Below are 21,125 nucleotides of genomic sequence, written 5' to 3' on the forward strand. Positions count from 1 at the left end.
TCTTTGGGAAGCAACTTCGGCCGCACTTGCCCTCGCCTGAACCCAGCGCACTGCCAGCAGTGCAACTCTCTGCCCGTCAGCTACTTGCCGTCTGGACGTCCATCCAAAAGAAAATGCAAAGAGCTGCCCGCGCTGCCAAAAAATGGGCAGACAGCCACCGTCAGCTAGCACCAGTCTACCTCCCAGGGGACCGTGTTTGGCTGAGTACAAAGAATCTACAACTTCGGATTCCTTCCCACAGACTCGCCCCCAGATTCTGCGGACCATTCCGCATTGCCGAGCACGTAGGAGCTGTTTCCTTTCGCTTGCGCTTACCCTCCTCTATGCATGTGCACAATGTCTTCCATGTGTTGCTTTTGAAGCCTCTCATCCTCTCCAGGTACCATCCCCGAGCTCCCGAATCTACGGATCCTTCCGTGCCAGGAGATACCACCTACCAAGTTCGGGAGGTTCTAAATGTCAGATTTCATCAACGCCGCTGGGAGTACCTCATCGCCTGGGAAGGTTCTGGATCTGAGGATAACACGTGGGAGCCAGCCCGCAACATCCTTGATAAGGACTTACTGAAAGCCTTCCATCAAGACCATCCAGGTAAACCCGGGCCTGCTAAGAGGGGGCGTAAGAGGGGAGGTACTGTTGCGGTCCCAGTCACGGCAGCCGCGACTAGGCCCTTACCTCCTTGGTCCCGGCCCGTCTCCGAGTGTCTGCGGCCTGCTTCGCGGCATCCCCGCGGGGGGGGACCCGCCAAGAAGCCCTGCCTGGACGCCTTCTCCCTAGGTGCGCGTGCGGGCACAAGCCGCGCTTATGAAGGCCGTTTCCCGCCACTGAAGGCTCCGCTCTATCTGTGACGTCAGACGCCACGACCTATGTAAGGCCGCCGCGGAGCCCAGGACTTTGCCTTGCAACGGGGTTCCTTGCGGTTCTCTGTTGTGCCGTGCCCCGGAGTGTGCTATTGCGTTAGCAACTCTGTTCCTGCCTGAGACTTGCTTCGCTCCGTGCCCAAGTCTTGCTTCTGTCTGGCTTGCTTGCAGTAACCTGTTCTGCTTCAGTTCCAGCTTGGTTCCAGTGGCCAGTCCTGCTTCAGTTCCTGCTTGCTTCAGTCCCAGTCTACTTCAGTCCCTGCCTGCCCGCTCCAGTTCCAGCTTCCGAGATCTCCTAAGTCCCAGCGGCCGGGCTCCTACGGGCTCCTCCCGGGGGAGTACCGGCTTCCAGGGTGAAGCTCACATCCCACTCCTGCCTGGTATCCGCCTCCCGACCTGTCACTCACCAGAGACTATAGTACACCTCTCCCCAATCTCCCACAGGTCGGCCCAAGGGTCCACTAAGCAGCTCACTCACAACAGTTACAGCGTCTGTTTAATTTTACAGTGATTTATTCAGGCAATGACATTTGATATTCTGTGTTTCTGGTATTAGAGAATCTCTTTGAAATTTGATTGGCAGACCCTGGGGTCAATGGAGGAAAATGACTGTAGGGGCATAACCGGAGGGGAACGTGTGACAGTGCCTGGGGGAGAGGGGAGCTGGGATCCTCTCTTCCATGATAAAACGTGAGGAGAATAAATCCAGCTGAGATCTAATGCACGCTGAGCCCCTCCACGTGTCTCTGAGTGTTTCTGGTTTGTGTTTCAGGTGCCGGTGACGTTTGAGGACATCGCTGTCTCTTTCTCCCAGGAGGAGTGGGGGTATTTAGATGAAGGGCAGAAGGAGCTTTACAGGGAGGTGATGAAGGAGAATTATGAGACCCTGATCTCCCTCGGTAAGGATTGCATTATCTGCATTTTTAAGAGGCCCAGAAACTGATTTACTGAAGATTATTAGTCCTTTTTCTCCTGACTGCAGATCCTGCATTGCTCTGAGTCTGGGCCGGTACCTGAGATTGGTTATTTGGGTCTTTTTCACTTTGGAGCAGCCCCTGACTGTCACTCTGTTATTGATCCCATGTTTCTGCTGAGATAAGGACACTCAAAACACATTTAAATGTATTTTGATATCTCACCTGAGAATACTTGCTGCTGAGCTTCCATAAAGTTAAGAATATAAGAAGTGTCATGCTGGATCAGACCAAGGTCCATCGAACCCAGCATCCTGTCTCCGACGGTGGCCATTCTAGGTCACAAGAAGCAGGCAGATCCCCAATAGTTGAACTATATTTTTTATCTCACTCCCAGGGTTATATGATGGCTTTCCCAAGTCTACCTGATTAATAACTGATTATGGATTTTTGTTCAGTAATTTGTCCAATCCTCTTTTGAACTCCACTAGGTAAGCTGCCTCCCCCACGTCCTCTGGCAACAGATTCCATAGCTCGATTGTGCTCCGAGTGAAAACATTCTTCCTGCAATTTCTTTTAAATCTGCCAATTGCTAGGTTCATGGAATGTCCCCTAGTCCTAGTGTTTGAAAGGGTAAAAATCCATTCCCTATTTACCTATTCTGATGTGGGCTATTAATGTAACTCTTAATACCAAACACGAGGAAAGTCTTTTATTAAAAAAGCAAATAAAAACTTCTGGAGAGTATCTACAAGTTTAGCATGCAAGATGAACAGGAACAGTCTCTCTGTGATCACTTGTTGATACAAAGGGTTACATAGTTTGACACCTCTAATCCATACACCAATGAACCAGCTACTTCATAAGCAAAACATTTTTTGAAGTGGTTGATACGAATAACATTTATACAAGTGGCTAATGCAAATTTTCTTACCTTTAATGTGTAAATCTGGCCCTTACGGTTTTATCTCTGGAACGTCTTAACCTTGTTTTGCCACCCTTAAGACAGTTTTAACCTACATGTACTGTAACAGCAAGGGACCAATGAGAAACAGGCAAGGGAAAGCAGGCAGAGAAACAAAGCAAAACAGGACAGATGCAATAAGGAGCTAAGAATCATTCAAAAGACAACCCAGCGGGAGGGAGAGCTCTATAACAAGCACAGGACTGAAGCTGTGCAATAGCGATAAAACGACACAGAGTGACGGCATGATTAGGAAACGGATATACATACATTTAAGTACACTGCAGAGGCAGAACACTAGGTCAGCTTTTATTGGTATGCAGGCTGTATTTTCTTTTTCTTTTCCATTATGTGGTCTCTTTCTGCCTTTGTATAACTAATACATTTGTACTGATGTAATGTGAAATATCCTCCTTTGCACTGGTTGTAATGTCCAAAAACCTTTTTCAAAGTAAAGAGTTATAAAAAAAAAGGAAATATACAAAGCTGGCTGCAAGGCCCTCCCCACCCATAGTCCTGAACTTTAATTCCAATTTTCAGTACAATGACAGCTAACAAGCTTCTAAATAGCCATTTCCAGAAACTTCTGTTTCATATTGTCTTTGCCGTACAAATACTGTATTAATACGAAGCAAAATGCAATCCATTACTCATGAATGATGGCTCATACTGTGGCCTTTATATTGCTCCTCTGTGCTTCACTGCTTAGGGATGTACCTTTTACAGGTTTATTTATCATAAAATCTCTGCAGGGTACCTCTACATTCCTCCCTGTATCATATTTAATATTGTGACATAATGCAGTAAGCTCCAGAACCACTGCCCTCCCTCCTGTGTCCTAGGTTGGCCCTAAGCATGCCTGACCCATGGAGCTATTGGTAGGCTACGATCATAAGAACATAACATAAGCTATGCCATACTGAGCAGACTAAGGGTCCATCGAGCCCAGCATCCTGTTTCCAACAGTGGCCAATCCAAGTCACAAGCACCTGGCAAGTACCCAAACATTAGATAAATCTCAAGCTACTATTCCTTACTGATTAACAGCAGTTTAAGGATTTTTCCTCTAGGAACTTACCCAAACCTTTTTCAAACCCAGTTGCACTAACTGCTGTAACCACATCCTCTGGCAATGAATTCCAGAGCTTAACTATGCGCAGAGTGAAAAAGAATTTTCGATTTGTTTTAAATGAGCTACTTGCTAACTTCATGGAGTGCCCCCTGGTCCTTCTATTATCCGATTTACTATAACCGATTTACATTAACTTGTTCAAGTCCTTTCATGATTTTGTAGACTTCTATCATATCCCCCCTCAGTCGTCTCTTCTCCAAACTGAATAGCCCTAACTTCTTTAGCCTTTCCTCATAGGGGAGCTATTCCATTCCCCTTATCATTTTGGTAGCCCTTCTCTGTACCTTCTCCAGTGCACCTATATCCTTTCTGAGATGCGGCGACCAGAATTGTACACAGTATTCAAGGTGCAGTCACACCATGGAGCGATACAGAGGCATTATGACATTTTCCGTTGTATTCACCATTCCCTTCCTAATAATTCCTAACATTCTGTTTACTTTTTTGATTGCCACAGGACTCTGGGCTGACGTTTTCAATGTATTATCCACTCTGACACCTAGATCTCTTTCCTGGCTGGTAACTCTTAAGACAGAACCTAACATTGTGTAATTACAGGAAGGGTTATTTTTCCCTATATGCATCAATTTGTACTTGTCTATGTTAAATTTCATCTGCCATTTGGAAGCCCAATCTTCCTATCTCGCAAGATCCTCTTGCAATTCATTACAATCCACTTGAGATTGTGCATAATTGTGTGTCATCCACAAATTTGATCACCTCACTCATTGTACCCCTTTCCAGATCATTTATGAATATATTAAAAAGCACCAGTCCAAGTACAGATCCCTGAGGCACTCCACTGTTTACCTTTTTGCACTGCAAAAACTGACCATGTAATCCTATTTTCTGTTTCCTGTCTTTTAACTAACTTGCAAGCCACAAAAGGACATCACCTCCTATCCCATGACTTTTTAGTTTTCTAAGAAGCCTCTCATGTGGGACTTTGTCGAACGCCTTCTAAAAATCCAAATTCACCATCTACTGGTTCACCTTTGTCCACATGTTTATTCACCCTTTCAAAAAAAATGTAGGAGATTTGTGAGGCAAGACTTCCCTTTGGTAAATCCATGCAGGCTGTGTCCCAACAAACCATGTCTATCTAAATGTTTTGTGATTTTATTCTTTATACCAGTTTCTACAATTTTTCTCGCACTGAAGTCAGGCTCACTGGTCTATAGTTTCCTAGATCACCCCTAGATCCTTTTAAAATATCGGGATTACATTAGCCATCTTCCAATCTTCAGGTACATCGGATGATTTTAATGATAGTTTACACATTTTTACTAATAGATCTGAAATTTCATTTTTGAGCTCCTTCAGAACCCTGGGTATATACCATCTGGTCCAGGTGATTTATTACTCTTCAGTTTGTCAATCAGGCCTACCACATTTTCAGGTTCAACGTGATTTGATTCAGTCCATCTGAATCATTACCCATGAAAACCTTCTCCAGTACGGGTACCTCCCCAACATCCTCTTCAGTAGACACCGAAGCAAAGAAATCATTTAATCTTTCCGCGATGGCCTTATCTTCTCTAAGTGCCCCTTTAACCCCTCGATCATCTAACGGTCCAACTGACTCCCTCACAGGCTTTCTGCTTCGGATATATTTAAAAAGATTTTATTGTGAGTTTTTGCCTCTATGGCTAACTTCTTTTCAAATTCTCTCTTAGCCTGTCTTATCAATGTCTTTCATTTAACTAGCCAACGTTTATACATTATCCTATTTTCTTCTGTTGGATCCTTCTTCCAATTTTTGAATAAAGATCTTGTGGCTAAAATTGCTTCTTTCACCTCCCCTTTTAACCATGCCGGTAATCGTTTTGCCTTCTTTCCACCTTTTTTAATGTGTGGAATACATCTGGACTATGCTTCTAGGATGGTATTTTTTAACAATGTCCACGCCTCTTGCCCACTTTTTACCTTTGCAGGTGCACCTTTCAGGTTTTTTCTAACTAGTTTTCTCATTTTGTCAGTTTCCCTTTTGAAAGTTTAGTATGAGAGCTGTGGATTTGCATACTGTCTCCCTTCCAGTCATTAATTCAAATTTGATCATATTATGATCACTATTGCCAAGCAGCCCCACCACCATTACCTCTCTCACCAAATCCTGTGCTCCACTGAGAATTAGATCTGAAATTGCTCCCTCTCTCATCGGCTCCTGAACCAATTGCTCCATAAAACTGTCATTTATTCCATCCAGGAACTTTATCTCTCTAGCACAGCGATTCTCAACCAGTGTGTTGCCAAGCACCGGCAGGTATGTGGCGGCTCCCGGTGTCCCACTGCCCCAGTTGGGCTTCCCCGTTCCCTGCCCCCACGAGCCAATAGCAAGCCTCTTCCATTCTTTCTGCCTCCGCACAGGCCAATCGGAAGTGTCCTCCCTTCTACCAGCCAGTAGAAGTAGGAAAAAGAGAGGAAGCTTCTAATTGGCTAGTGAGGCAGGAAGAAGGGACATAGCATAGGCCGGGGGTGAGGGGTTGGGAAGAGTGGCAGTGTCGAAGTGAGGCTGCCACAGGAGCTCATCCCCATGGCAGCGAAGAAGAAACCCGACCCCCGACAAATCAAGGCTGCCACGGGATCCCATACCTGTGGCGGTGAAAAAGAGGTCCCGCTGGAGTAAAGCTGCAGTGAAACTGGAGCCCATCCCTGCAGCAAAGGAAGAAGAGGTTTGGCGGTGAGGCCTGGTACATGCATGTGTGAATGGGAGCTTGGGTGTGGGTGTGAATGGGAGCCTGGGTGAAGGCTGGTGTGTGTGGGTGTGAGTGGATGCCAGAGCATTTGTGTGTGATTGAGAGCTTGTATATAAGAGACCATGAGTGTGATTGAGAGAGAGACTGGTCAGGGAGGTGATGTGTTTGTGTGAGAGAGAGAGATTGGTCAGGAAGATGACTGGTGTGAGAGAGACCGAGACTGTTCGTGGGGGTCTAATTTGGAGGGGTGTGTGTCTGTGTGTGAGAGTGACTGGTTGTGGGCGCTAAGGAAGAGGACTGTGAGGACAGAGCTTCAGCAGCCCTTGCTGCTTCTGGTGAATGCTATTGGCCTGGAAGGGAAAGGAGTAGGAGAGTTGCTGGAGAGGGTAAGTAAAGGTGGCTTTTTTAATTTATTTTTCTTGATTGACTGGGTATTATGTAATCTGTCTGTTTTGAAATATTTACTTGGTATTTGGACAATTTTTAAATAATTTTTATGAGTTTTAATTGTTTGACCTTATTCTGTTCATCAGCTGTTTTGAAACATTTATTAGTATAACTTTACAATTATTTCTGCGTGGGGATCTATAGCAGCTTGGCTTGTTCTGTTTTCCTAATAGGAGGTGTATTGGTATTTAGGGCCTGATTTAATATTTGTAGTGTTGCCTTTTCATAGATAGGGTTGTTATTGTTGGAGTGCATGCCATAATGCAGATAACGTTGTGCAGATTAGTTTGTGTGCATTATTGCAGATCCTGACAGTCTGTTAGGTGCTATATTTCTCTTTCCATTTCTCCAGGTTCGCACTGCATGCAGAGTGGCTTTTTTGGTTTTCCATTCCAGTTTCTCTCTCCATATTTATAATTTGTGGTTTTTCTATACTTGGTGAAGGGTGTGTGACCGAGGAGAGGTATTTAACTAGCATGTAGGCATTTGTATCAATCTTATTTGTTGTATTTTCTCAATAGGATATGCATTAGTGGTAAATTACTGTCTTTTCATAAGGAAGGCTATTGTGCCTGGTAGTAAAGGGAGTTTGTTTTGCTTTTACTGAGATGTCACCAGAACCAGAATATCTTTTTTGTAGGGTGAGTTGTATGGATAATGACCTAGTTCCGTTCTGACCCATTGTTGGTAGTCGAGGGGGTTCCTGTGGATGCAGAGTGTATATTTACATTTAGCCCCATGTTGGTCACATGTTCAGTGTGTCACGCATGTGAGAACCATCTGTCCAGTGTGTCCCAGCCGAAAAAAGGTTGAGAACCACTTCTCTAGCATGCCCTGATGTTTCATTTACCCAGTGAATATTGGGGTAATTGAAATCTCCCATTATTACCGCACTGCCAGTTTGGTTAGCTTCCCCAATTTCTCTTAGCATTTCACTGTGCGTCTCACCATCTTGGCCTGGTGGATGGTACTATACTCCTATCGCTATACTCTTCCCCAACACATAAAGATTCGATTGTGCATATAGAGGTAGATTTTAAAAGGTGCGTTTGTGTCCATGTGCACACCGATTTTATAACGTGCATGCGCCAGCGTGTGCACGTTATAAAATCCGTGGGCCGTGTGCACATGCGTGCCGGATTTTATTATCCGCGCGCACAGGGGGGCCTAATTTTGTAAAAGTACATGTGGTGACGAGATTGGGCCTCTCCCAGTTCCGCCCCAGTCTGCTCCATTTAAGGTGCGGACTGGGAGAGAACTTTTCAACCCACCTAACTTACCTTCCTCCCTCTTCCCCTCTCCTCCCTGCCCCTATCCTATCTAACCCCCCAATTTTTTATTCATCTTTTGCTCCTCTTCATGAGCAGTAGCAACTTGCATGCGCCGGCAGCCTGCCGGCGCTCGCTTCCCCAGCACAGCGGCAAATGGCTGCTGTACCGGCTGCCTCCAGCCCTGCCCAGGACTGCCACTCCTCGCCCCCTCCCCGCCCCTTTCTCTGGGCCCGACACTTCTGCACGCAACAGGGGTTACACGCGCGGCCAAGCCCCTTTGAAAATGCATGCAGCGCTTGCAAGGGCCAGCCACGCCCATAACCCCCATTTTTTAAGCACATGGCCGTTTTAAAATTCGGCCGTTAGTCCCATGTTGGATCTTTATCCTGTTGGACTCTATGCCATCCCGGACATAAAGGGGTAGATTTTCAAAGGGTACTCCCCGAAAACCTACCCCAAACCCCCCCTGCGCACGCCGAGCCTATTTTGCAAAGGCTCGGCGGCGTGCGCAAGCCCCAGGACATGCGTAAGTCCTGGGGCTTGCATGGAGGAGCGTGTCGGGGGCATGCCGCGAGTGACGCAGCATTTCGGGGGCGGGCCTGGGGGTGTGGCGCCGGCCCAGGGGCGTGGTCGAGGCCTCCGGACCAGCCCCCGGGTCGGGTGAGGGCGTGCCAGCAGCCCGCTGGCGCGTGCAGATTTACACCTGCTTTCCGCAGGCGTGCGCAGGTTGCACAAATGTGCACCCCCTTGCGCGCGCCGACCCTGGATTTTATAAGATACGCGCGGCTACGCGCGTATCTTATAAAATCCAGCGTACTTTTGTTCACGCCTGGTGCACGAACAAAAGTACGCCCGTGCATACATTTATAAAATCTACCCCAAAGCGGCACACCGCCTCCCGGGTGCTCCTCTCTGTCATTGCGATATAATTTGTACCCCGGTATAGCACTGTCCCATTGGTTATCCTCTTTCCACCATGTCTCTGAGATGCCAATTAAGTCTATGTCATCATTTACTGCTATACATTCTAATTCTCCCATCTTACTTCTTAGACTTCTGGCATTAGCATACAAACATTTCAAAGTCTGTTTTTTGCTTGTGTTTTCATTCTGCTTTCTAATTGATAGGGATAAATTGGAATCTTTTAGCTCAGGTGAGTTTTTAATTATAGGCACTTGTGAGCAATAATGCCAATCGTTAAGGCTTCAAACCTGGTCTTGATGAATGGCACTACTGCCCACATCTTCAAAATGATGCTAATTCACCCCCTTTTTGTGTCCATTACTGAGGGGTTAATTTCTGGCAAAACAACCCAGAACAGTGTTCTGCCACCTTTTTTCTGGAGCCTGGAACAGACCCAGTAGTTGCATGTAGAACCCTGGTCTACATCAATTTTGCCGGCTACAAGATAACATGTGATCATTATGTATTTTAGTGTGCTAAATCCAAAAATCACATCCGTTTCCTCCAGTCACGTCCGTTTTTTCTGCAAAATGCTGTCTACTCATAAACTCTTATAGCAATAACGTAATATTATTATTTCGATATGCTGAATACGCAAAAAGATAATTAAGGCGCAGAAAGACCTGCTGAATTTCCAGATTTCCTGCTCTTTCACAGGAGAAGTTGAAAGCTGGCATATTTGATGGCCCGCATAATAGGCTTCTAATCAAAGACAGAGAATTCCTCAATACCATGAAAACCATAGCAAAGGATGCTTGGTCTGTTTTTTCTGACGTGATTACAGACTTTCTTGGCAACTTCAGGGCTGAAAATTATAACCTTTGAGTTCAAAATGTGTTGATTGCTTTTCAAAGACTGGGAGCAAACATGAGTGTCAAATTGCATTTCCTTGATAGCCACCTGAATTACATCCCCTCAAATCTTGGAGCTATGAGTGAAGAACAAGAAGAACGCTTCCACCAAGACGTCAAGACCATGGAACATAGATATCAAGGCAGATGGAACACAAACGTGATAGCAGACTACTGCTGGTGTTTACAGCGTGACAACTCTGATCATAACTATTCCAGTGTTGCGCCAGTAAGTGGACCCTTGGCCCGGTGCAGGGTTGGTAGACCCTCCGGTTGGACCCGGAGAGCGCCTGCCACCAGGAGGCGGAGCACAGGAGGAGACAGAGGCTAGCTGGAGTTTCACCAATAGCAACCCGGGGTTCCCTTGGGTTGAGCCCTCGGATACCCGGGCCGCCTGGTCTTAGGTGGGCCTTGCAGGGTCTCCCCGAGAGGAAGCGCAGGGGCTTGCCCACCAGCAACAAGGGTGCGCAATCAAGGCTCAGGTCAGAAAGTCCAGGAGCTGCAATAGGCCAGAATAGAGAGTCCAAGTGGATAGCGAGGTAAGGCCAGAGTAGAGAACAGGGAGGTCAGCCGAAGCAAGGGTCAATACCAGACTTCAGTCCAAGCATGGTCAGGTGAAGGCAGTGGTCAAGTTCCAGGCAGCGATCAGGCGTAGTCAGTATCCAAAAAATCACTAGTTGATGTAACCAATATTGACACAAAATTAAATCCCAGAGGTTGAAGTTATATTGTAAGAATAAAATATTCTTTTTATTATTGTGTGATTAAAACTGCTGTCTCATCTTTAATAATTTGTAATGATATCTATGGAAAAAAATCTTTTTATTTAGAAAGATAAGACCTCAGCACCGGCATAGAATCTGATATTTAACAGAAACTAATTGACCGGTCGGTACAATCACTGGTCTATTATCTTCCTTTTGTTTTTTCTTTTTTTTATAAAAACAGTCTCTCAATTTTCCATTAAAGTGCTGGAACTTGTGTTGAAGCTATATATTAAACAATAAGCAACTTCAAAATGTTGGTCTTGAGCTTTAAACTATAATAGTTTTGAGCTGTGCCGCCCGACTAAGCATTTGCAAAGTGAGCAAAATTACTTTCAATTTTCCTGTACTCCCGCATGGAGAGTTACTGTCCCGACATAAATACACTTATCTTAGCAACTTGTTCAATTTCTTATGAACTAGTTGTGTACTGTTGAGCCCAAGTGTGTTTCTTCGGCTAACACAACCGCTATGTTGTTTTCTTTTAGAACCGCCAAACTGCCGACGTTGTCAACGTTTCGTAACCTGCATCAGGGCGGGCTCTACGACATGAAAAAACAAGCGAATAGAATTCACATAACCTGTGACAGCCCTTATGCTTGATTTTCTAGTGAAATTTATTACTCCGAAATGCTGTCATGGATTTATGCCGTTACTACTTACTTTTTTTGCAGTGGACTTGCCGTCTCAGTAGTTGGGTTAAATCAAGGCATATCAACATGGCCGCCTCTATTTAAACAACAAACTTGCTTGAAGGTGACCAATCATTGTGCTCGTACAGACTTCACTACATGATGACGTATAAGGTTTAAATGTCCTTCAAACACTTCTTCTCCTGTCCTGTCAAAATACGCGTATCGGTGAAAAAGAATAAAATTGGATATTCTTCAAACAATTCTTTTTTGAATGTTGATTCAATTACATTCAGTGATGAATTAAACTGTTCTGAGGTGCTGAGGTCTTATCTTTCTATACAAAAAGATTTGTTCCATAGATATCATTACAAATTATTAAAGACTAGCCGTTTAAGCCCGTAACAACGGGCTACATTAACATTTTTTTTTTCGGTCCATTTCCTTACCCCTCCCTCCCCTCATTCTCCCCCTCACCCTCTAGTCTCCCTCCCCTCACTCCCTCCTCCCTCCCCTCTCTCAATCCCCTCCCAGCTCATTCACAACCCCTTCGGATGGCGCAGACGGAAGATCTCCGGGGGAGGTCCCTCCCTCGCACGCGCCGCTGCTACTGCTCCTCGCCGCGCCAGAGGTCCCTCCCTCCCTCGTGCGCGCCGCCGCCACTACTGCTACTGTTCCTCGCCACGCCAGAGGTCCCTCCCTCGCGCGTGCTGCCGCTACTGCTCCTCGCCGCGCCAGAGGTCCCTCCCTCTCTCCCTTGCACCGCCACCGCTACTGCTTGCCGCCGCCCCCGCTACTGCTCCTCGCTGCGCCATTTTTGTTACAGGCAAGCTCTGACCGACGTGCTGCCCGCGCATGCGTGGTAGAGTTGCTCTCTACTGCGCATTTGCAGCACGTCGATCAAGCTTCATTTATCTAGTAGATGAGACAGCAGTTTTAATCACACGATAATAAAAAGAATATTTTATTCTTACAATATAACTTCAACCTTTGGGATTTAGTTTTGTGTCAATATTGGTTACATCAACTAGTGATTTTTCGGTCTAATTATTAACTAGTTACTCCCTTATTTTCTTGCTGTAGTCAGTATCCAGGCAGAGGTCAGTTCCAAGCGGCGGTCAGGCAGGGTTAGTTTCCAGGCACAGGACGGTTCCAGGTGGCGGTCAAATGAGGTCGAGAAGCAGGCTAAGGTCAGTACCAAGAGATCAGTCTGGAACTGACCTTAGGGAGACAAGATGAGACGAAGGAACTGGAGACACAGAAGACCCAGGAACAGGAGATGCTGGAACTGAAGACAGAGGAGAAGCTGGAACTGAAGATATGGGAACTGAAGACACTGGAACAAGGATTCAGGAACGCAGAGACAAGGAATGCTGAGGCAAACTAGAGACACCGAGGTGCAGACCCGATTGCCAAGGCCCCAAGCTAGGGGCCGGGCCGTGGTATATATACCCGGAGCAGATGACGTCAGAATCGGGCACTGCCCGATGACTTCCCGCACTTGGCCCTTTAAATCAGCGGGAGTTCTGCGAGTGCGCACTAAGGGGCTGGACCGACATCAAGGAGGATGCCGAGCCCCAGCGCGAGGAGAGCTGAGACGAGGTAGGCTGCGAAGGAGCCGGTGAAACCCATGAATGTCGTGAGCCAGCAGCAGCAGAGGCAGGTGGAATGCCAGTGCTCGAGGAGGGGAGCGCGAGGTGAGCAGGTCCGGCCGCGGAGCGGACGCGGCCGGGACGCGCAACATCCAGAGCATCCAAAAAGAGAGAATTTCTCCCTAACAATTAAAATTTATACAACTGTTGCTCTCTTAGTTAAACGATACTCGTTTTTTTTGCATGAAACAAATATATTACGTGCTATTGCTTCTTCAGAACTTATTACGCTTGATATTCGACTTTACAATCTTTAATCAAACATTTCTCATTTGTGAAAAAATGTGACGTATTGCATATTTTTTGACTTCATATTTGGAATCAGCACATTTCATTTGGGTAAAACCAGCAAAAATAATTAGGTCAGCAGAAAACATTTTTTCAAATGTAGACCAGTGTAATTTATGGCCCTCTGCCCCATGGAGGAAGCAGACAAAGGCAGCCACATGGCTTTGATTCGGGGTCCTAGTCCCATCCCTTTGCACAGGTCTAACCTGGCCCTGGTCCCCTCTCCACATTTCCACTTATTTTTGTTTACAAATTAATCCCTGATAAAACCACTAATCTAGAGCCCAAAATAGACTACAATGCTTCACCTATTGACTTTAATGGAAAATTAATGAACAAATGAAACTTTTTTTTTTTGTTTTGAAACTAATGAAACGAATTTGGGTCCCAATGAAATGAATGAACAAACTGAAATGAATTTTTTTCATTCTGCACATCCTGAGGATGTGAATCAAACAGTGGCTAGTTGTCCAGGAATGAGTACTCTCGCCTTCTCATATCAAGTAAGTGACATTTGCAAATTCACAGTTCTAACAATGGCAAACAAATACTCACCTTAAAACTTGCACACAATATAAACATCCAATAATAGTTTAACTCTCCAACAATTTATTTGTCATGGTTTAAGTGCTGTTTCCCAGCAAGTCCAACTTACCAGCTGCAGATGAAGGTTCTGCTTTCAACACTCCCTCTAATCCCTGACTGAACCCACATCAGTAGAACCAGGACTACAGATCCCACAAGCCCAGATACAGAGTAGAATATGAACAGCAGGATACAAGAGGATAGACCTCCATAGTGGTCATTACCCCTGTGACATATTTAGCCATGCAGAAATACACTGGGGAGGTTGCAGCTTGTCTACATATCTCTAGCTGTCTCACTTATGGACTTCTGAGGACACAGAGACCACCTAGTACTTGGTTTTTTGCCACCCTGTACTCCTTTGACCATTAAGCCTGATACTAGGGAGGTTTGCAGCTCAGCTACATGTTGTGGACTCTCGTGGATCATTTTTCTCTTCTCTTTGGTTCTTAAGGCTCTATGACATTTCTTTTTCCTGATGCAAATCCTCCCCAACTGTATTCCCCAATGTAGTCCAATAGAAGCATCACATGCACAGTCCCCTTTCTCTATATTCTCAATCTCGCCAACCATTCTGTCTTCTGCCCTGTCTACTGTACTTTTTCCTCCTCTCATTCAGCCATCACCTCTCACCCTGAGAGCTTCTCAGCTTGTCACTGTCATCTCATCTCCCTGGTTCTTCTACCCTCTTTTCTCTTCTTCCTCTCAGCTGGGAGTATCAATCTCAGTCCTGTCCTTTTATGGTAACTCTTATTCTATCTGGGCACTTCAACTTGCTTCCACTCCAGGCTTATCCTATCCCCCGCTTTCCCCCTCTTCTATCTCTCTCTAATTTTCTCTATGGAATACCCACTCTGATTCCAAGAAGCTTGCCTACATTCATGACCTCTTTATCTCTCATTCTCTCCATCTCCTCACTTTTAGACTTTGTGACAATTCCAGAGCAATGATTATAGGTTCACAAACATTTATCTGGTCACTAATACTTGGTTAATTTTTTCTTTTTTCACCAGCAAGTGATAAGATCACACAGAATATAAAGGAGGAGAATGATGCAGAATATCCTGTGGAAGTAGGACTGATCCCAAGAGAATCAGGAAATGCCTGTGAGAATGCTTCACAGGGGACAGAGAGGGGGAACACAAGGAGTAGTCTACAGGAATTGGACAAGAAACTGAGATACTCTGCAGGAGACTCACCGGATGGAGTCACTGAGTGTGAGAGGGACAGCACAATCATCCCTATGCATCAGCGACACTTATGTGCAGAGAGAACTTTCCAGAGTAATAACCATGATCTAATGACTTCTGACCTCCAACCGAGGGAGGGAAAAGGGAAGAAATCCTTTCTGTGTGACTCATGTGGAAAAAGCTTTGATAAGGAATCACATTTAATATTATGCCAGAAATCACATATACTCAAAATTCCAATTCTATGCAATCAATATGAGAAAAGCATCAGTCAGAGGAACAATCTAAATGTCCACCTAAGTATTCACAGAAGAGAGCGAGCCTTTCCCTGCATTGAATGCAGCAAAAGCTTCATGTGCAAGGATGAGCTAAGACAACATAAAAAAATGCACAGTAGAGAGAGGCCATTCTCATGTTCTAAATGTACACAAAGCTTTTTTAGTGAGAACATGCTAATATCACATCAGAAAATCTGCACAGGGGACAGACCATTCTTATGTACTGAATGTGGAAAATGTTTCAGTAGAAAGACACACCTCTCCCAACATCAGAAAATCCACACAGGAGAGAAAAAATTCTCATGCACAGAATGCAGTAAAAGTTTCATTATGAGGACATACCTCTCACAACACCAGAAAATCCACATAGGAGAGAGACCATTTACATGTACTGAGTGTGGAAAATGTTTCAGTACAAAAACACACCTCTCAAGACACCAGAAAATGCACACAGGAGAGAAAAATTTCTCATGCACTGAATGTGGTAAAAGTTTCACTACGAAGACAAGCCTCTCACACCACCACAAAATACACACAGGCGAGAAACCATTTACATGTACTGAGTGTGGTAAAAGCTTCATTGCTAAGTATAAACTAATCTTGCACCAGAAAATCCATACAGGAGAGAGACCATTCTCATGTAGTGAATGTGGAAAATGTTTCAGTGTAAAGGCATACCTCTCTCGACATCAGAAAATGCACACAGGAGAGAAAAATTTCTCATGTACTGAATGCAGTAAAAGTTTCATTACAAAGACAGACTTCTCACGGCACCAGACAATACACACAGGAGAGAAACCATTTACATGTACTGAGTGTGGAAAATGTTTCAGTAGAAAGACATTCCTCTCACGACATCAGAAAATGCACACAGGAGAGAAAAATTTCTCATGCACTGAATGCAGGAAATGTTTCACTACAAAAGCAAGTCTCTTACAACACCACAAAATCCACACAGGAGAGAGGCCATTTATATGTACTGAGTGTGGGAAAAGCTTCATTATTAAGCATAAACTAATCTTGCACCAGAAAATTCACACAGGAGAACGACCATTCTCATGTACTAAATGTGGAAAATGTTTTATTAGGAAGAGAGACCTCTCACAACACCAGAAAATCCACACAGGAGAGAGACCATTTAAATGCACTGAGTGTGGGAAAAGCTTCAGTAGTAAGTATATACTTATCGCACATGAGAGAATCCACAAAGGAGAAAGACCCTTTACATGTACTGAGTGTGGGAAAAACTTCATTACTAAGTATATACTAATCTTGCACCAGAAAATCCACACAGGAGAGAGACGATTTAATTGTACTGAATGTGGAAATTGTTTCAGTACAAAGACACACCTCTCACAACATAAGAAAATGCACACAGGAGAGAAATATTTCTCATGCACTATATGCAGTAAAAGATTCACTATGAAGACAAACCTCTCACAACACCAGAAAATCCATACAGGGGAGAGACCATTTCTATGTACTGAGTGTGGGAAAAGCTTCATTACTAAGTACACACTAAACTTGCACCAGAAAATCCACACAGGAGAGAGACCATTCTCATGTTCCAAATGTGGAAAAAGGTTCATTAGGAAGGCACACCTCTCACAACACCAGAAAATCCACACAGGAGAGAAAAATTTCTCATGCACTGAATGCGGTAAAGGTTTCACTACGAAGACAAGCCTCTCACACCACCACAAAATACACACAGGCGAGAAACCATTTACATGTACTGAGTGTGGTAAAAACTTCATTGCTAAGTATAAACTTATCTTGCACCAGAAAATCCATACAGGAGAGAGACCATTCTCATGTAGTGAATGTGGAAAATGTTTCAGTGTAAAGGCATACCTCTCTCGACATCAGAAAATGCACACAGGAGAGAAAAATTTCTCATGTACTGAATGCAGTAAAAGTTTCATTACAAAGACAGACTTCTCACGACACCAGACAATCCACACAGGAGAGAGACCATTTATATGTACTGAGTGTGGAAAATGTTTCAGTAGAAAAACATTCCTCTCACGACATCAGAAAATGCACACAGGAGAGAAAAATTTTTCATGCACTGAATGCAGGAAATGTTTCACTACAAAAGCAAGTCTCTTACAACACCACAAAATCCACACAGGAGAGAGGCCATTTATATGTACTGAGTGTGGGAAAAGCTTCATTATTAAGCATAAACTAATCTTGCACCAGAAAATTCACACAGGAGAGCGACCATTCTCATGTACTAAATGTGGAAAATGTTTTATTAGGAAGAGAGACCTCTCACAACATCAGAAAAGCCACACAGGAGAGCGACCATTTAAATGCACTGAGTGTGGGAAAAGCTTCAGTAGTAAGTATATACTTATCTCACATGAGAGAATCCACAAAGGAGGAAGACCCTTTACATGTACTGAGTGTGGGAAAAGCTTCATTAGTAAGTATATATTAATCTTGCACCAGAAAATCCACACAGGAGAGAGACGATTTAATTGTACTGAATGTGGAAATTGTTTCAGTACAAAGACACACCTCTCACAACATAAGAAAATGCACACAGGAGAGAAATATTTCTCATGCACTATATGCAGTAAAAGATTCACTATGAAGACATACCTCTCAGAACACCGGAAAATCCATACAGGAGAGAGACCATTTCCATGTACTGAGTGTGGGAAAAGCTTCATTACTAAGTATACACTAAACTTGCACCAGAAAATCCACACAGGAGAGAGACCATTCTCATGTTCTAAATGTGGAAAAAGGTTCATTAGGAAGGCACACCTCTCACAACACCAGAAAATGCACACAGGAGAGAGACCATTCTCTTGTTCTGAATGTGGTAAAAGCTTTATTCGGAAGGATATGCTAATATCTCACCAGAAAATCCACACAGGAGAGAGACCATTTTCATGTTCTAAATGTAGTAAAAGCTTTATTCGGAAAGATATGCTACTATCTCATCAGAAAATCCACATGAGAGAGACCATTTACATGTATTGAGTGAGGGAAAAGCTTCATTAGTAATTATTTACTAATCTTGTACTAGGAAATCCGCCCAGGAGAGAACATTCTCATGTTCTAAATGTGCTAAAAGCTTTATTCAGAATGATAAGTTAATATCTCACCAGAAAATCCACCTAGGAGAGAGACCATTCTCATGTACTAAAAGTTTAGAGTGTTTCATTAGGAAGGGAGACTTCTCACGACATGAGAAATCTACAAAGGCAACAAACCATTTACATGCATGGAATGTGGGAAAAGCTTCCTTCAGAAGGCAAAGCTCCAATACACACTGGTGTGAGACTATTTTCCTGTTCTGAATGTGAAAAAAAAAAAGTTTCATCATGAAAGATAGGTTAATATCTCACCAGAAATTCCATACAAATCATGAAGTGATTATAATAAAGGCTTCCTTATGAAGAGCGACCTTACATGACATGAAGCAATGCATTCTATCGAGAGACCATTTTCATGTTGTGGAGATAAGAAAAGTTTCACAGGGGAGGAAGACCTCTCCCAGCACAAAAAAAACCCAAACAAATAGGCAAGAAGCTATTTAAATGCACTTAGGGTGGTAAAATACTATTTAAATTGCTATTTTGACTGTTTAAATGCACTTAGAGTGGTGAAATACTATTTAAATTGCTATTTTGACTATTTAAATGCACTTAGGTTGGTAAAAAAAGAAATTCACTCAACACCAAAATATTAACATTAATGAGCAATCATTCCCATTTACCAAATGTGGACAAGGTTTCATTAGGGCAAAACTCATAACTCCTAAGAAATCCACACAGGCGACAAATCATTTACATGTACTGACAGACCATTGTAGAAAGGAGCGTTCATTTGAACGCACAGGTTTACCTGCTCTTGAATGCACATTTTGTGAGATAAATCTTATTGACTATGCAGAAAGGAGTTTTACCTGTACAAAATAAGCATTCAAAAATGTGCAGTTAGTTCAGCGCCCACCCATGGCTGAGCATACATTTCTTAATGCTAGAAATGGTACAGAAGTGGAGTAAAGTTTCTAACGCTGGATCTGCCACTGGAGCTTCCCCCTACCCATGAGGAAAAGTGGAGAACCTCAATGCTGTGTTTATGTTTTAAGTCTAAATGAGGCCAGATAGTGGGCAAGGAGCACATGAAGAGATCTGTACCTATAACCTCTCTCCCATTCAACCCCTCCCCTCCCGAGTTAAAATATGTGCTCAATCTCTGTTGACCTCACACTTTACCTCAGTTTATGCACATTTTAACCCTAATGCATTAGCATAACATTAGCTTTGTTAATGGGACTTAAAAAAAAAATTAACCTGTGTGTTAAAACTGTGTGCTGAATTTCAGTGCATAGGCTCTTAACCCACATTAACCTCACAACACCAAAATATCCACACAGGAGAGTGACCATTCTCATGTACTGAGTGTGGGAAAACCTTCTGTTAGACTTAAAACCTCGCAAAACACCAAAATATCCACACCGGCGAGGAACCATTTTCATGTGTGAAAATAATAAGATCAGTAAAGAGTACTGTAGGAGAGTGAGGCGTGACATAAGACAAAGCAATTAAGCAGCTAGCAATCCCTGCATTATCATACAGTTTGAAACAATAGACTGGCCTCATCAATATCCTGAATAATTGGATGTAAAAATAAGAAAGCTCCTCCACCCCCCATCGGATAGATTATAAGAACCAGTGCGTGCTGAGATTGTGTGTCCCTAGTGCTGAAGTGGTAAATTGATTACACCCATAGAGCTATTGTAAAAGGCCTTCAGGCATACTTAGTGGCATCAGCGGACCCCTAATGCTCAAATAGTGCTGAAGTATGAAGGCAAGCAGGCATTGATAGATGGAATGTCTGAAGATCCAGCAGCACACAAAGGTAAAGAAGCTTCAGAATTAGCAAGACAAGAGAAGAAACTCTTTAAAAAAAAAAAAAAAAAAAATCAGACCAGCAAACAAGGAAGGATAATTGGCAGATATGCATCTGCTGCTTATGTTTTGTCCTCCGTAGATTTGGGATGTCACTCTTATGTTAATGGAGTCAAGTCTTTTGAGCGATGTTAAAAGTATGGTACATTACTAATTACAATTTTTTTTCCAAGGAATAGTGAGAGGATTCCAATTCATTGCTGCGAGAGAGCATTTACCATTAAAGGTGTAGTGACAGTATATGATACTAGGAACAATAGTACGGTTGAGCATTATCTGAAATACTCCGCCTACAGGTTGGGAAGCAGGAGCGCCCAGGCATGTCGCACATGTTCTATTCATCACTTTGTTTAGTGTCCCACTTCAGGGGGGCTGCATGACACAGAAAAGAAAGTTTATAAAGGGATATGTCAATGGGATGCATTACCACAGAAGATTTAGTAGGCAGAAGGGATTTTTTCAAATGTTGTTGGTACAATTGTAACTTTGTGCTCTTGTAGTTCAGTAAAGCTGAAGGAACGGAAGCTCGTTGCAACAGAGTTAAATGGTTACAAATAACATGATAATATCCTATGCATATGACTCTGTCGCATGTTTTACGTTGCAGGATGGAGTAAGAACTTTCATCAGTCAGTGCCTATACTAGGTGAAGAGCCTTTTGTGACTGTAAAGCTCAAAATCATGATAGAAATTAGTTAACTTTA

At 43.7% G+C, this 21,125-nt stretch overlaps 1 protein-coding gene across 1 annotated transcript; it reads left to right on the plus strand.

The window, feature by feature from the left end:
* Positions 1-1,704: 1,704 nt before the first annotated feature.
* On the plus strand, positions 1,705-20,507 carry LOC115081580 (zinc finger protein 850-like). Its single transcript, XM_029586004.1, has 2 exons — positions 1,705-1,759; positions 15,033-20,507. Exons 1-2 carry the CDS (start codon positions 1,726-1,728, stop codon positions 18,482-18,484), a joined length of 3,486 nt encoding a protein of 1,161 aa, XP_029441864.1. The 5' UTR covers positions 1,705-1,725; the 3' UTR covers positions 18,485-20,507.
* The last annotated feature ends 618 nt before the right edge of the window (positions 20,508-21,125 follow it).

This window comes from Rhinatrema bivittatum, unplaced genomic scaffold, assembly GCF_901001135.1.
Source record: "Rhinatrema bivittatum unplaced genomic scaffold, aRhiBiv1.1, whole genome shotgun sequence".
Taxonomy (NCBI): Eukaryota; Metazoa; Chordata; class Amphibia; order Gymnophiona; family Rhinatrematidae; genus Rhinatrema; species Rhinatrema bivittatum.